The 15,829-nt window shown below is 50.0% G+C and overlaps 1 protein-coding gene across 2 annotated transcripts in view; it reads left to right on the top strand.

The window, feature by feature from the left end:
- Window positions 1–15,829, top strand: part of LOC111145635 (diacylglycerol lipase beta) — a 38,816-nt gene that overhangs the window by 15,231 nt on the left and 7,756 nt on the right. Inside the window, exons 9-15 of one of the 2 annotated variants that reach the window (XR_002640485.1) lie at window positions 4–81; window positions 3,143–3,223; window positions 3,311–3,438; window positions 12,327–12,395; window positions 12,479–12,551; window positions 13,482–13,732; window positions 13,860–14,158. Coding sequence is in view for 1 of the 2 variants with exons in the window: in XM_022500680.1 (XP_022356388.1) it covers window positions 4–81; window positions 3,143–3,223; window positions 3,311–3,438; window positions 12,327–12,395; window positions 12,479–12,551; window positions 13,482–13,732; window positions 13,860–14,055 (876 nt within the window). In the remaining variant the exon portion in view is untranslated. Of the gene's footprint in view, window positions 1–3; window positions 82–3,142; window positions 3,224–3,310; window positions 3,439–12,326; window positions 12,396–12,478; window positions 12,552–13,481; window positions 13,733–13,859; window positions 14,688–15,829 lie in introns of those variants that run through there. The other variant, XM_022500680.1, reaches the window with a different exon arrangement.

Below are 15,829 nucleotides of genomic sequence, written 5' to 3'. Positions count from 1 at the left end.
TAGGACATCCTCACGGACCTGTCAGCGGAGAGTGAGACCCTCAACTTAGAGTGTGGGCTGCAGGACTGTTCGGCACACAAGGTACAAGCCCTGGGGTGTGTGTTCAGGAATGTACCATTAAGGAGAACCTCTAGGGGGTCAGGATTTTTCCAAGTCTGACCGTCTCCCGGGGGTGCTAACCACACGGCAGGTAGCGACCAGCTGCCCAGTGCTGTGCACAGTAAGGCTTTTCCTTCTCTCCATAGAAATCCTCACGGCAGCCTCACGAGGTTGCTCTGGTTTCTTAAGAGGAAGGAGCAGGTTCAGAGCCATCAGGGGACTTGCCAGAGGCCACAGTTAATTGGAATGTGTCCGTTGGCACTTGAACCCGGGTTGAACGCTCTTCTCCCCTTGATGGGAGGCGTTTGTGGTCATGGAGAAGAGAAGCTGCAGCTCAGCACGGGGCCCCCCACCCAGGAGACCCCCCAGACCCTCCCGCCCCTGGAGTGGCAGGTGCCCCCGGCACTTCCCTGTCGCCCAGCGGGTTCCCTCTGCCGGTATCACAGCGCGCACGTTCTCCTTTCACTCTTCCTGTGCCTGCCGCGGGTTTCAAGTCTCCTCCTCCAGGGACAGAAATGGCCGGTCTGGGGCAGAGGTTTTTTTTTTTTTTTTTAAAGATTTTATTTATTTATTTGTCAGAGAGAGAGAGAGAGGGAGAGAGAGCAAGCACAGGCAGACAGAATGGCAGGCAGAGGCAGAGGGAGAAGCAGGCTCCCCGCTGAGCAAGGAGCCCGATGCGGGACTCGATCCCAGGACGCTGGGATCACGACCTGAGCCGAAGGCAGCTGCTTAACCAACTGAGCCACCCAGGCGTCCCCAGAGTTGTTTTTTAATAGGATTTTAATTACATAACATGATGTTGATCATCATAACCCTTTTTAAGTATACGACTCTGTGACAGCAGAGACATTCAGAAGGCTGTGTCCCCACGACCACCATCTGCAGTCAGAGCCTCCTCGATCGCTCCTCCCCGCCCGCCCCCCAGCCCCTGGGAACCGCCATTCCGGTGCCCCCCAGTGTGCCTGTTCTGGGCCCTCGCAGAACCGGAGTCAGGTGTTACTTGTCCTTTCACCGAGCCATGTCCTCGAGGTCGAGCCAAGGCAGTAGCACGTGTCAAGAGTCCCCTTCCCCTGCTGGCTGCTGGACGCCCCACTGTGTGCCAAGACCACATGGATGGATGCGGGGGCCACGTCTGGGCTGTGGCTGGGAACAGCCGTTTGGGTCCCTGCCTCCATGCTTCAGGGACGCTGCCCAGGAGCGGAGTCACCATGTGTGCTGGTGGCACCTGGGATGTGTCACGGAGGCCCCGGCTGTGTTCACACAGTCCGGCCTTGTTCTCCGCGCGCTCGGGGCCGCTTCCTTGCTGGCTTTTGATGCTTCCGGTCGTCCTGCTGGGCACAAGGCAGTGTCCCACGGTGGCTGGGCAGAGTAGAGTGCTTGCACGTGTGAGGGAAGGACCAGTCCTGGAAGTTACAGCAGCTCCTTCCGGGGAGAGAGATGTTGGGGTGGAGGGCGGGGGGCTGGTGCTGCTTTATACACAGTGTGTGTTTTGTGTGATGATCATTTTTTAAGTAAAATGCCTAATCTTTTTTAAAAGTATGTGTCAGAACCAGACTATAGCCGATGGAGCCCCCGTGTCCCACTGGGCAGTTTCGGTACATTCCTTCTCCCACCATTTAGCTGAGGGACGGTCCCGGGAATGTGAACTTTCCCATCAACCCTTAACTCTGTTTATGAGCCTCACGTCACAGAGGAGTCCGGTGTCACTACCGGGCATGTGTGTAGAAAAACAAAGAAATGTCTTATTTTCTCACAGACACAATTAGTAGCCGGCCACATGTACGCGTCAGGATCCCGTGGGCTGGGCTGTGGCCTTGTTCTTAGAATCCGCCCGCAGGTCAAGACTTTGTGCGCTCTGGGCCTGGCCTCCTCCAGCCCAGGTCAGGCCTGAGGGCTTGAGTTCAAAGTGGTGCCACCGAACGCCTTGTCCGTGTGTCACAGGCAGGGCCTCCTGCCGGCGATGCTGTATCCAGGTCACCTTTGGCTCCACCTGTCCCGGAGTAGGTCCCTGTGGGGGTTGGGAGGCGGCTGCACTGCTGGCCGAGGGGAGGCTGGGGAAGCATCCTGGTCCGTCAGGAGATGCTCCGTGCAGATGGGAAACCTGTCGAACCTCCTCGTAGCTTCTCTTGTATGCAGCCAGGGTCGGCCTTCTCCCACCGAACTCGGTAGTGACTGACTTGGGAATTTGCAGTTTTCGAGGCAGTCCCGCTTGTCCTGTCTCAGCACAGGATCTCTCCCACTCTGTGCCGGGAGAGAAGGCAGGCCTGTCTCATCACGGAGGGCTCTCTCGTCCGTGAAGATGGCTGCATTTTCAGGAATCCTGTCTCTTAGGATGGCTGTATTTATTAGGTTTTATGTATTTTTTTAAAAGATTTTATTTACTTATTTGACAGAGATCATGAGTAGGCACAGAGAGAGGGGGAAGCAGGCTCCCTGCTGAGCAGAGAGCCTGATGCGGGGCTCGATCCCAGGATCCTGGGGACCATGACCTGAGCTGAAGGCAGAGACTTAACCCACTGAGCTACCCAGGCACCCCTGTTTTATATATTTTTTGAAATTAAACTAAAACCTAACCTTCCTAGAACTCTGCTTCCATGGTCTTAGTTTTGCGTCTGTGGGAACTGGATGCTTAATCAGCTATTACCAACTCAGAGCTTTTTTGTTTTGACATCACGCTGAAAGATCAGTCCTCTATCAGCTAGATCGGACCGGCCGTCGGGACTCGGCCGAAGTGTGGTCAGCGCATATGGCAGGATACCGTGTAGCTACAGAAAAGCCGTAGAAAGATCCACTGGCTGGGAAAGGTGTTGTGGATGTCACCCCTTCCTTCGTCCCCGGAACCAGTGACGGAGCGCCCGCTCCATGCCCGGCCCTGCGCGGGGGACCAGGAACACGGCGGGGCGCAGTAGCCGCGGCTGCTGATCCCCGGGTGCTCACCTCGTCTCTGGGGACACACGGAAGCATGCATGCCCTAGCCCTGTCGTGTGATGGGACCTGTCCTGTCCGACGACCAATGGCCGCCTTCTCTTATCTGTGTTTCTAGGGGATTTCTCAAGCCGCCAGATACGTTTACCAGCGCCTCGTCAGTGATGGGATTTTGAGCCAAGCGTTCAGCATTGCTCCCGTGAGATTCTGACTTTTCATTGATTGTGTGTCATCCAGCCGCAGGTCGCCTTGTTCCGCTAACGCTGCCGCTCCTCTCTCTCCACAGGAATACCGGCTGGTGGTGGTGGGCCACAGCCTGGGGGCGGGCGCCGCAGCGCTGCTGGCCCTCATGCTCCGGAGCTCCTACCCGCAGGTCCGCTGCTACGCCTTCTCCCCGCCCAGGGGGCTGCTGAGGTGCGTGCCGTCGGGGCGCCGCGGGCGAGTGCCAGTCCCCGCTCCGCACTGCTCGCCCCTGGGCTTCCATCGTGCGCTCTCCTCCGCAGCCCCCGTTAGTTTCCAGCGCTGTTGGGTTTGCGACAGACCGAAGAGCCCCTCGCAGGCCCATGAGCGGAGCTCTGCTTCCCTAGACCGTGCGGGGCTGAGATCTTTCTGTAAACGGAGATGCGGTTGGTGTTCGTGTTGGGTGCACAAGGCAGTCATTTGGTATTTGTACAGATGGTGCAGTGATTACAAGAAACCGAGAAGAGAACATCTGCCACTTTATCTAGTTACAGAGGTTTTTTTTTTTCTGGTGGTAAGAACCTTGAAGATTTATTCTCTTAGCAACTTTGAGACGCGCAGCCCAGCAGGTGAACTGTGGCCGCCATGCTGTGTGTTCTGTCCCTGTCGGTGTCCGTGACTTACTAATAACCAGGAGTTTGTGCCCTTTGACTCCCTTCTCCTGTCCCACAAGCCCCACCTCTGCAACCACCAACCCACAATTCTCTAGATCTGCGAGCTTGGTTTTTGGTTTTGGGGGTTTCTTTTTCTTTTACTTTTTCTTTTTCTTTTTCTTTTTTTTTTTTAGATTTCACATGTAAGTGTGGTCTTCCAGTATTTGTAAAGACAAGTCTGTCTTATTCCGCGTAGCATAATGCCCTCCGGGTCCATCTGTGTAGCTGCAGATGGCAGGATTTCCTTTGCTTTATTCTGCTTTAGCCTGTTTTCGTGATTTTATGGCCGTCGGGTATGTACATGCACATCGACACTTCGTGCCAGCCGACACTTGGGCTGCGGTCCCGGCTGCTGGAGATGGTGCTTCGGTGAACGTGGGGTACGGGCGGCTGTTCAGGTCAGGAGAGTCGTTCCCTTTGGATCTGTGTCCAGAAGTGGGATCGCCAGATGATACGGTAGTTGTACGTCCCACTTTTTGAGGAACCTCCATACTGTTTCCCAGTGGCTGCGCCGATTTACCTTCCCCCAGCAGCGCACGAGGGTTCCCTGTTGTCCAGGTCCTCACCCACACTGGACGTTTCTTGGTTTGGGGGGCTCTTTTGTTCTTGTGTTTAATACTAGCCGTGCTGACGGGTGGGAGGGGAGATCCTTACTGTGGTTTTGATTTGCATTTCCTGCCAAGTAGTGATGTCGCGCGCCTTTTCGTGCCCGTGGGTCACGTGCAGGTCTTTGTGCGGAAAATGTCTGTCTGATCCTCTGCCCGTTTTTGAGTCTTACTGGTTTTTGCTGTTGGCTTGTGTGAGTTCTCTCTGTATTCTGGGTATCAGCCCTGTGTCGGGGTCGGCGCACGTTCCCTCCCGTTCGTTTCGTTGGGGGTTTCCTTTGCTGTGCAGAAGCTTTTCAGTAGGATGCAGCCCCTCTTGGTTATTTTTGTTTTTGTCACCTTTGCTTTTGGGGTCAAATCCAAAAAATTGTCACCAGGACCAGTGTCAAGGAGCCTACTGCCTGTTTTCTCCTTGGAGTTTTCTGGGTTCCGGTCTCTAACCGGTCATGAGTTCTTTGTGCGCGTGTGATGTGAGGTGGGGGGTCTGGCTTCATGCTGCTGCACGGGGCTTCCGATTTCCAATCACCGTCAGTCGAAGAGACTGTTCTTTCCCCACCGTGTGTTCTTGGCTCCTCTGTTGTCAGATAGTTGGGTGTGTTTCTGGGCTCCGTGTCTGTCTTTATGCCAGGACCATACAGCTAGGATTACTGTGGCTTTGTAACATAGTTCGAAGTCCAGGAGCGCGAGGCTGCCCACTTTGTTCTGCCCCTAAAGGTGGCTTTGCCGGGGCGCCCGGGTGGCTCACTTGGTGAAGCATCTGCCTTCGGCTCAGGTCATGATCCCGGAGTCCCAGGATCAAGTCCCACATCGGGCTCCCTGCTCAGTGGGGAGTCTGCTTCTCCCTCTGCTCCTTCCCCTGCTCATTCTCTGTCTGCCAAATAAACAAATAAAATCTTTAAAAGAGAGAGAGATGACTTTGGCTAGTTAGAGCTTTTTGTGGTTCCACAGAAATTTTAGGATTATTTGGTCTATTTCTTGAGAAAATGCCATTGGAAGTTTGATAGGGTTTGCACGGACTCCAGGTGGCTCTGGCTGCTGTGGACATGGTGACGGCAGCAGTTCTGCCGGCCCGTGAGCGCGGAACATCTTCCCGTTCGTCTGTGTCTTCCGTCTCTTTCCTCGTGGTTTCCTGATCACAGGGTACAGGTCTCTACCTCCTTGGTTAGATTTATTCCGTCATATTTTTTCAGGGCAGTTGTAAGTGGGATTGCTTTCTTATTTTTCTTACTGATAGCTCATTATTTATAAAAGGAACAGATTTCTGCACAGGCATACCTTGTTTTATTGTGTTTTGCAGGTAATGCTTGCTTGCTTGCTTGCTTGCTTTTTTTTAAGCAATTTGAAGATTTGTGGCATCTCTGCCTTAAAAGCAAGTCTCTCGGGGCCATTTTTCCAACAGTATTTGCTCACTTTTTGTCTCTGTCACATTTAATAGTTCTTGGCAACATTTTAAATTTTTCCATTATTTCTTACTATATTGATCTGGGATCCGTGATCATGACTCGCTGAACGCTGTACATTGGCTTTTTAGACACGTTACCGCACACTTAGTGGTCGGCAGGCCTCGTGTCGTCACATACCTAACACGCACTGGGAAAGCACACAGTTCAGCTGCCTCGCTGTGCCGTGGCATTTGCTTGACCGCAGCGGTCTGAAACCGAACCTGCAAGTTATGTCTCCCGAGTTGTGCCCTACTCAAATTTACTGAATTTGTTTACTGATTTTTTTTTTTTTTTTAAGTTTGAAAGGTACATTTTTCTTTCCTACTCAACATACTTAATCCTATATAATCTTTTGTCCTGGTTATAAAAGAAATTTATGCTATAATTTAAAAATGAAAAAAAGGAGGAAAAAAGAAATTCATATCCATCATAGAGATTTTGGAAAATATAAAAAAGTGGAAAGGGCAAAACTCTTCTACCCAGAATTCACCAGTGTAACTATTTAAGTTTGTTTACTTCCAGCTGTGTGTGTGTGTGTTTAAGATTTTATTTGACAGAGACACAGTGGGAGAGGGAACACAAGCAGGGGCAGTGGGAGAGGGAAACGCAGGCTTCCTTCCCGCTGAGGAGGGAACCTGATGCGGGGTTCTGTCCTAGGACCCTGGGATCATGACCTGAGCCGAAGGCAGATGCTCAATGACTGAGCCACCCAGGCACCCCCGGGGGTGTGTGTTTTATAAATTAACATAATATTCTATATACGTTATATCCTTAAATATTGTTTGAGGACATGTTTTTATAGAGCTGCTTAGTATTCTATCATCTGATTATGGCATTTTTAGTCTTCTGGTGGATATTCATATTCATTTTTCTCATTATTTTAAGTCTGTCAGTTATATATAAATATTGGTGTACCTTTAAAATTTTTAGAAGTTTTTTTTTTTTTTTTAAGATTTATTTGTTAGAGCGCATGTGCTCAAGAGAGAATATGGCGTGGAGAGGAAGAAGCAGGCTCCCCCCTAAGCTGGGATCCTATGTGGGGCTCAATCCTAGTACCCCAGGATCATGACCTAAGCTAAAGGCAGACACTTAACAGACTGAGCCCTCCAGGCACCCCTAAGTTCTTTTTATATTAAAATACGTACTTGTACATGTGAAAAGACATGAGTAACTCTTAAAAAATAACTGAATTTATAAATTGTGGAACAATTAACATAAAACGTATTTTTGAGACTAAGCAGCAAACATCCATACAGCTTGGATGCATTTTGCTGTCTGAAAAAAAGCCCTGTACAAAAGACCTATTGTACGATTCCGTTTATATGACCTTCTAGAAAAGACAGAAGCATATGATGACAAAGCATACTAGTGGTTGTCTGGGCTTGGGGTGGGATTGATGGACACGGGACACAGGGAGCTTCCTGGGGGTGATGGAAATGCCCTGCATCTTGGGGGTGGTGCTGGGAGTTCTGTGCCTTTGTCAGAACCCATCGTACACTTAGAGTGGGAGGTTTTGCTGTGTATACCTCAGTGAGGCTCGTTTAAAAATACACAGCTCTGTAACCACGTGGAGAGAGAGAGAGTAGTCAGCGCCTTCGAAATTCCCCACGCAACCTCTCCTTTCCTGTCCACGGATCATCACCGTCCTGATCGGTGCGAAAGTTCCTCCTTTGCTTTAAAAAGTAGTTGTACCGCCTATATGCAGGTCTCCACAGAATAGTTTGGATTTGTATGGTTTTGAAATTTTATTTCTATTTTTTTGAAGTTTATAGAGCTAGAATAGTACTTAATTGTTATTTTGTGACTTCCCTCTTTTGGTCCACATTATGTTCGATGTCTGTAGGACGTGGTTCTGTCCGTTCTGATTACATTCTGTCCTGTATTGATCACAAATGGTCTGTGTCACTGGCGATGCATGGCGGTTGTGTGGGCCCTCTCCGGGTGTAGATCACGGCGTGTGCATGTGCTCCTTCTACAGAGCGGCTGTGCGAGTGTATGCTCGCCCACAGTGTATGTGAGTTCACCACGCTCCACATTCTCACCAACAGTTTATCTCAGATGTAAGAGATTTTTGCTGGTCCGACTGGTGTGTGGTGATGTTCCATCGTGGTTTAATTTGCATGTCCATGATTGCTAATGAAGTCGGGTCTCTTTCCACGTATTATTGGCTGTATTTCCGCTTTTGTTCTTTCTGGCCATTTTTCTCTTGGGTCACTGGTTTCTGAACACGTGTGTTCTGTAATTGGTTCTTTTGTGGCTCCAAGTAGGTGTCACGAATATGCTCTCCCATTCCTTGATGCGTTTTTGTATTTTCCTGGAGTCCTGTCTTCAGGTCACCATTTCTTAATTTTAACACTAATTTGTCAGTCTTCTCATTTATGGTTTTTGGATTTTTGTTTCTTATTTAAGAAATCTTTCTATGCGGCACCTGGGAGGCTGTCGGTTGAGCATCAGCCTTCGGCTCAGGTCTGATCCCAGGGTCCTGGGACTGAGCCCTGCACCAGGCTCCCTGTTCACTGGGGAGCCTGCTGCTTCCCCTGCCTGTGCTGACAAATCTTTAAAACAAACAAAAACCTTTCTATGTTCTAAGGATATGGAGCTTGTTTCCTTTATTCTAACAGCTTTTAGTCTGCCCTTTCAACTTTATGTAGGTCTGTAATCTGTGTAATTGTTTCTGTGTGGTGTGAGGGAGGGATCCAGTTTCATCCCCCGCCCCCAACACGCCGCTTTATCTTAGCCCTTCCCCTACTGCTAACACGAAGTATTGGCATCTAGTAGTGCAAATCCCTGTGCCTTTTACTTTTGAAAGACCATGTTGGCTCTTAGCCCTTGACACCTCCATGCCAATTTTAGAATCAATTTTGCAAGTTCCGTAAACAGATTAGAATTCTTTCAGCTGCCTTTATTTTCTAGTTCAGTTTGGAGGTAACTGACAGATGCTGAGTTTTCCCACCTTTGAACATGAAATCAGTTTTCAGATATTCAGGGCCTCTTTAATTTTAGTATCTTTTAAGTTTTATGATTTTCTCCAGTCTTACACATCTTTTGCTGACATATATCAATCTCATAGAAATTTGTTTCGATCTTATATCCCACAGCCTTGTTAGACTTGCTTATTATAATTCATCCACAGAGTGATTGATTGTTGTTTTTTGTTTGTTTGTTTGTTTTTTACTGTGTAAACTAATTTCATGTATCACAACTTTGTCTTTTGGCGCTGATAGGATCACCATTAAGATGTCCTGTGTCCCTTTGTAGTTGATCCCTTCCACCCATCCCCAAGTGCACAAGGACCTTTTTTGTCACTATAGTTTTGCCTTTCTCAGAATGTCCTATACATGGAATCCTACACAATATGCAGGATTGTGTTGCATTTTCTTTTACTCACTAAGATGCATCCAGGTTACGAGGATGCTTGCTTTATTCATAAGTGTATGATCTTCAGTGTCGGTATGTCTTAATCAAGCAAGCTTCAGATTCTCAAATCTGTGAGGGCCTCATCACACGTGACTGCCTCTGCTCTCCCACTTTCAGAGCCTCCTGCCAGCATCGTGCCCCCTTGCTCTCATTTTGCATCTCCAACCTCTCATTTCATACCTCTATATCTCTGCTTTTCGTGCTACGATTTGGATAGTTCTTTAGATGTGTTTACTAATTAACTGATTCTTCAGTGCTTATGATGATGTTAAAACTGTTGCCTTATGATGGAATTTTCGTATACAAAAATTAAAAATTCGAACCTAAGTAAAGAGAATAGTGTAATAAGCCACCATTTCATCAGCTTCAGTCATTTTGTTAACTTGACCAATCTTCATGTACCCCACCGTACCCCCCGTAGATCCCCATGGCTGGAGTGCTTTGAAGCAAGTGAGACCTGTCGTTTCATCTGTAGATATCCTAATATGTGTGTAAAGCATAGAGCACTTAAAATTTGATTCCAGTATGTTCGCCCAAATATCTTATGTTTTACAGTAGATTTCTTTAAATTCCAAACAGGGTTCTCGGATTGGATATAGTGCATTCGTCTTGGAACTGTATTTTTGTTCTTAAATCAAATTTAATGGCATCTATACAGGGGATCCATAGATATGGAAGTTCTGTAATTCTCCTCTAATGTAGAGATAGTTCAGTTCCCGCTTTATTTCTGAAACCAGGTTAGTTCTAGAGAATCTGCATTCCGGATTTCTCTTGGATAGTCACTGTGTCATTTAACATGTTCCTCTGTACTGTTGGCTGGATGTCCTAGAAAATGGTAATCATGTCTAGGAATTTGATCGATTCAGGGTTGGTCTGTTTTTTTAAGATTTTATTTCTCTGACAGAGAAACAGTGAGGGAACACAGGGGGAGTGGGAGAGGGAGAAGCAGGCTTCCCACCAAGCAGGGAGCCTAATGCAGGGCTCGATCCCAGGACCCTGGGATTATGACCAGAGCCGGAGGCAGATGCTTAACAACCGAGCCACCCAAGCGCCCCTCAGGGTCAATTTTTTGACAACAGTATGTGGTGGCCATGGCATGTGGTTCCTGCTGCACCGCGTCGGGAGGCACATGTCTGCTGGTCTCTGTAACGTCGGCAGTACTAATTGATAGATACGTGTTCTAGTAGAGGCTGCAAAATGCTGATAGTCTGTCATTCTTTCTGCATTCAGTAGCTGAAGATTAGAAAGAACTTTTCTTCCAAGTAGTCGGTTACTCTGGTCTGTTATTTCTCACCACGTAAGCAGGAGACACATGAATGCGTGAGTCTTTCCCTTTATTTAGCCGCGTTCTGAGTAGTGAATTGGTGTTCAGCAGTGTCCAGAGGCGGACAGGAATTGTTTTCAGCTATCTCAGTCCCTTGCAGTTATGCTTTCGTGTTCACACTGTCTTGTCTTTGGCCCGCGGGAATCCCTTCCAACTAGGCTTCTCTGACACAACGCTGGGGGTCTGACAGTTGTTTTCTGGCACTAGAGAGTGTTTGCAGGTTTTAAACGCTGTGCCGGTACGCGGACTCCACCGTTTCTCCACGTAGTGTTGACTGTTCCGAGTGGGAAATGGTATTTAGAGACTATAAGCCAGACCCCAGGTGTCTCTTCACCACCAGGCAGGTCACGGTTTCTAGGCCTTTCCCGCGGGTTGAGGTTGGAAATGGTCATTACTTCAAAGAGAAAATGTGTCTTTAGTTCACATTGACACTTTCAACTTAAAGATCAGGGTTTGTACTGAAATTACGTGATGATATACTTGGTGTTTAATCTGCCCACAGCCACGCGTGCGCACACGCGCGCACGGACTGGGGGTCAGTTTCAGGATGACCGCCGCAGGCAGCGCGGGGTCTTTTTGCAGCTGCTTCAGTTCTTACGTGATAGCCGCGCTAGGGACGTGCAGCCACGTTTCTGTTGCTGCCGTCACTTGACGTAATTCTTCTGGTAGTAGCACTGTTAGGCGTGTTTGTTTCATTTGGCTTTTGATTTTAGGAATTGCTTTTGTTTTCATTTTTACGGTTCTATAAAACAATGACATGGTTCCACAGACAACTCTAAACAAGGTACATTCAGAAATCTTCCTTTCTCGGGGCGCCTGGGCGGCTCAGATGGCTCAGCGGCCGCCTTCGGCTCAGGCCATGATCCCAGTGTCCTGGGGTCGAGCCCCACATCGGGCTCCCTGCTCAGTGGGGAGTCTGTGTCTCCCTCTCCCACAGCTCATACTCTCTAAGTAAAATCTTCTAAAAAACAAGAAGCAGTCTCCCTTTCTCTGTCCTTCTTCCCTCAAGTAGGTATTAGGTTTTGACTTAGCTTTCCATTATCCTCACTTAGTTCTGTGTGAGAGAAGGTGTGTATCTTTCCATCCCTCCGCCTCCTGGGTAAAGGCAGCGTCCGCCTGACACCGTGTGTCCAGCTCTTCTGACTTGGCCACACATCCCGAGGTCGCCCCACAGGGCAGCCGTGAAGGACTCGGTGCTCTGCGGGCGGGCCGTGGTGTGTGCCCTGAACTGTTCTCCACAAACAGCCCTTCGCGTTCCCAGCCTCTGCTGTGACGAGCAGTGAGAGCTGCGGCGAAGAGCCTTTTGCCTCTTTCTACCACCGGCCCAGTGCGTGTCTGCGAGTCCCCCGAGCGGGGCTGCTGGGTCATAGGACATGAGCACAGGCGTGATCTGCCGTCTTGATCTGACTGTGGAGGTTGTGGCTTTCCTAGAATCTGGCATATAAGTTACTCTGATCAGAGTATGTCTGTTTTACTTCTCATTCCTTTTAAAGGGAAGAGAACAGTTTTATTCTCTGAAAACTTTCCTCACTGACCTGGCAGAGTAACTTGATTTCTCTTTGGAGTTCTTTGCGGGCAATATAATCCTAAAACCTAATTTCTGTTTTTTCTGAAATTTCAGCAAATCCCTTTACGAATACTCTAAGACCTTCATTGTGTCACTCGTCCTCGGCAAGGATGTCATTCCCCGGTGAGTCCTCTGGATGCTCCGTCTGGGCTCGGGGCGGCCGAGACACCGGGTCCTGAGCCTCCATCTGGTCTTTTGCCGAATAGGTTAAGTGTGACTAACCTGGAAGACCTGAAGAAGAGAATTTTGCGAGTGATCGCTCACTGCAACAAGCCCAAGGTAAGTGGGGGGCCTGTGAGCGCATCTGGGGGGCCCGAGGCTGGACAGGCCACGGGGAGGTGCTTCCAGCTCCTGAGCCTCTTCGACCAGGGCCTTGGATGCTGTTGCCTGGAGCGCTTTGCCCTCCGTATGGACTTGGGTCTGGCGTCCCACAGGCGATGCCGAAGGCGGTACACGCTCGGTCACGGGCTGCCCCAGTGAGAACCCTCCAGTAGAACCTTCCCTGGCCTGCTGAGGGGACTTGCTATCTGTCGTACTTTGTTAGCCTGTCTTGTGACCAATAGTATTTTGATGCTTTTGGTCCCGACACTGAGAAAACAAATCTGCCAAACAGAGTTTAAGAAGTCCAAGTACAGGTATACCGGGGACTGCTGCAGTCGTTAACAGTGGTGGCCGGAGGTTATGTTTACCACTAGAGAAAGAGAGCCATGGCGTAGTGAAAAGTATTTTAAAGGGCAGATTTAAAAATGATTCTGCGGGGATATATCCCCTAAGGCAGCGGATATAAAGTTTTTAGAAGGGATTTTCACTTTTTAACCGGTTTTCTGACATTTTTTGTTGTTGCTCCTCAAAAAAATTTATTTAAAATAAGCTTCTCCTTACCAACTGCTCCCCACTCAGAGTTCTAAAAAAAATTAATGAATGGCACGAAGGGAAAGAGTAAAGTTGGTTGGCAGAACTGTCAGAGAAGAATGAAGAGTGATTTTCTTCCGAGTCGGCAGGGTTTGGTTTCTCCGTGCTGCTTCCTGTTTGATGTGGCTTCATGGCCCAAGAGACACAGGAGTTGAGGCCCCTGACATTCCTGCCCCTAAGATCCAGGATTTAGAGAGACGGCCGGTCTGAGCTCTGAGGGTCACTGTCCCCCAGCACGAGCTTCTGGGGCCGAGGTCCGAGCAACCAGCAGGCTGCCTTCTCGGGTCTGTCCACCAGTACCAGATCCTGCTGCACGGGTGCTGGTATGAGCTGTTCGGAGGAAGCCCGGATAACTTTCCCACGGAGCTGGACGGGGGCACCCAGGGAGACCTGACGCAGCCGCTTCTGGGGGAGCAGAGCCTTCTGTCGCACGGGTCCCCGACCTACAGCTTCTCCAGCGACTCCCCCTTGGAGTCCCCCACCAAGTACCCCCATCTCTACCCTCCCGGCAGAATCATCCACCTGGAGGAAGAAGGCACTGCAGGGAGGTGAGTGCGGGCAGCGCGGGCAGCGCGGGCACGGAGCTGCCGGGGCTCGGTCCACACAGATCGGAAACTCTACGCACAGGTTTTAGCCTAAAGGGCCGCTCAGCTAGTTCACCTCTGTCTTTCCCAGGTTTTGGCGTTCTGCTGCTCGGTACAGCGCGAGGTGGTCCCACGAATCACAGTTCAGCAAAATACTCATCGGCCCCAAGATGTTGACAGACCACATGCCGGACATCCTGATGAAAGCCTTGGACAGCGTGGTGTCGGGCCGGGCCGGCTACGCCTTCTGCCCAGCTGGAGGCGGCTCAAACGTGGATGTGGTGTAACTGGGGCTCACGCAAGCTGCTGCAGGACGAGACTCCCGCTTCTGTTCTTAACCGACAAAAATCAGAGGGATTCCCCCGATGCCGGCACCTCGGATGTCCACTGGTAGGAACTGGAGGGTCCTCTAAATCACTGGCTAATTCGGGAAGTCGTTCTGAGCCCAGTATTAGCACAGCCAGTTGTCAGGAGAGCACGGAGAGCACAGGGCAATTCCTTAGTGATCTGAGAACTGTCCCAGGAAAGGGTGGGAGTCCAAGACCAGGTGTTAAGATGCGTTCCCCCCTCTGATGCCACCTCTTCACTGATGGGGTCTTCAGGGTCTCACCACTGTTGAGTCTGAACCAGGCATACGGATGTGCAGTTTACTTTGCAGACGGGATTGTCCCGGCTGCACACACCCGTACACGCCATTGTCGGGGCACAAACAGGCTTTCTCCCGGGTGGCCCCGAGGTCGGGCTGGGAATTAGGCCCCTGCCCCTGCGCGCGCCAGGCTCCACATCAAGCGGACTGCTTCATTTGCACGCGATGTACTGGCTTTTGGAGGGCAGCCGGCGGATTCAGAGGGAGTTAATAAAGCACTTACATGTGTCATTCATGTCTGGACAGTGATGTATTCATCCACTGGCTGTTTCCAAGAAGGTCCTTTTTACCGGCTGGTTGTATAGCAATCCTGTTTTAAAAGTTTTGTCTACTGTAAACAACAAAAATGAAGCCTTAAGCTTTCTTGGAGCTCTGGGCTAAAGGGTGAAGATCACACAGGCATCTGATTTAACCCTACCGAAGTGCCAGGAAATGACACTAAATAGATCTCTTTAAAAAGCAAAAATCCCGGGGCGCCCGGGTGGCTCAGCGGGTTAAGCCGCTGCCTTCGGCTCAGGTCATGATCTCAGGGTCCTGGGATCGAGCCCCGCATCGGGCTCTCTGCTCAGCAGGGAGCCTGCTTCCCTTCCTCTCTCTCTGCCTACTTGTGATCTCTGTCAAATAAATAAATAAAATCTTAAAAAAAAAAAAACAAAAATCCCTAAGGATGGGGAAAGAAGAAAAGGAACGTGGGTTGACTAGAGGTAAACAGACTCCCACACGGAGGAAGGGCCCAGCTACCCTGGCTTACAACTCTGCCTCCCCCCGCCCCAAAGCGCAGCAGGGAATCAGGAAGTCTGGCCCTTGGTTTGCTCTGGGGGAGTGGCCCGGATATCAGGGCAGTGGGAGGCAAGGGGATGACACTCCTCAGCTTCTCACACTTGGAGAAGATGCCAGAACCCCCCCCTGAAGATTGTCGAGGGCAACCTGACCTCTGGAGACCCCTCCCTCGGGGCCTCTCAGCCCTCACACCAATACCACCTTAGTCTCTGAGTACCTGCAAAGGCCATTTTAAAAAACTGTGATTGAAATGCGACTGTTCAGCTGCTACAAGTTTCGCTTCTAAACACAATTCCTGTACGTTCCTAGTGGCAGGAAGCTCAAAGATCTTAGACACCCCTTGACACTACGTGCAGTGCCATTTCCAATGTGCCTCCCCCTTCCTTAAGATGTACTTATTTTAGAGCAAGCATGAGGAGGAGGGGTGGAGGGAGAGAGAATCCCAAGCAGACCATGCTGAGCGTGGAACCTGACGCAGGGCCTCACTCCTAGGATCCTGAGATCATGACCTGAGCCGAAACCGAGAGTCAGACCCTTAAGCACCTGCACCCCCAGGCGCCCCTACAATCTGCTTCTGCGGACTCTGAACCTTTAAGCACTGGCCAAGGCCTGGCGGGCACACTCGGAACATGGGA

Source organism: Enhydra lutris, unplaced genomic scaffold (assembly GCF_002288905.1).
Source record: "Enhydra lutris kenyoni isolate GAN:26980312 unplaced genomic scaffold, ASM228890v2 scaffoldscaffold13, whole genome shotgun sequence".
Taxonomy (NCBI): domain Eukaryota; kingdom Metazoa; phylum Chordata; class Mammalia; order Carnivora; family Mustelidae; genus Enhydra; species Enhydra lutris.
Note: the sequence above shows the minus strand (reverse complement) of the source record. Positions and strands in the feature narration are given on the sequence as shown.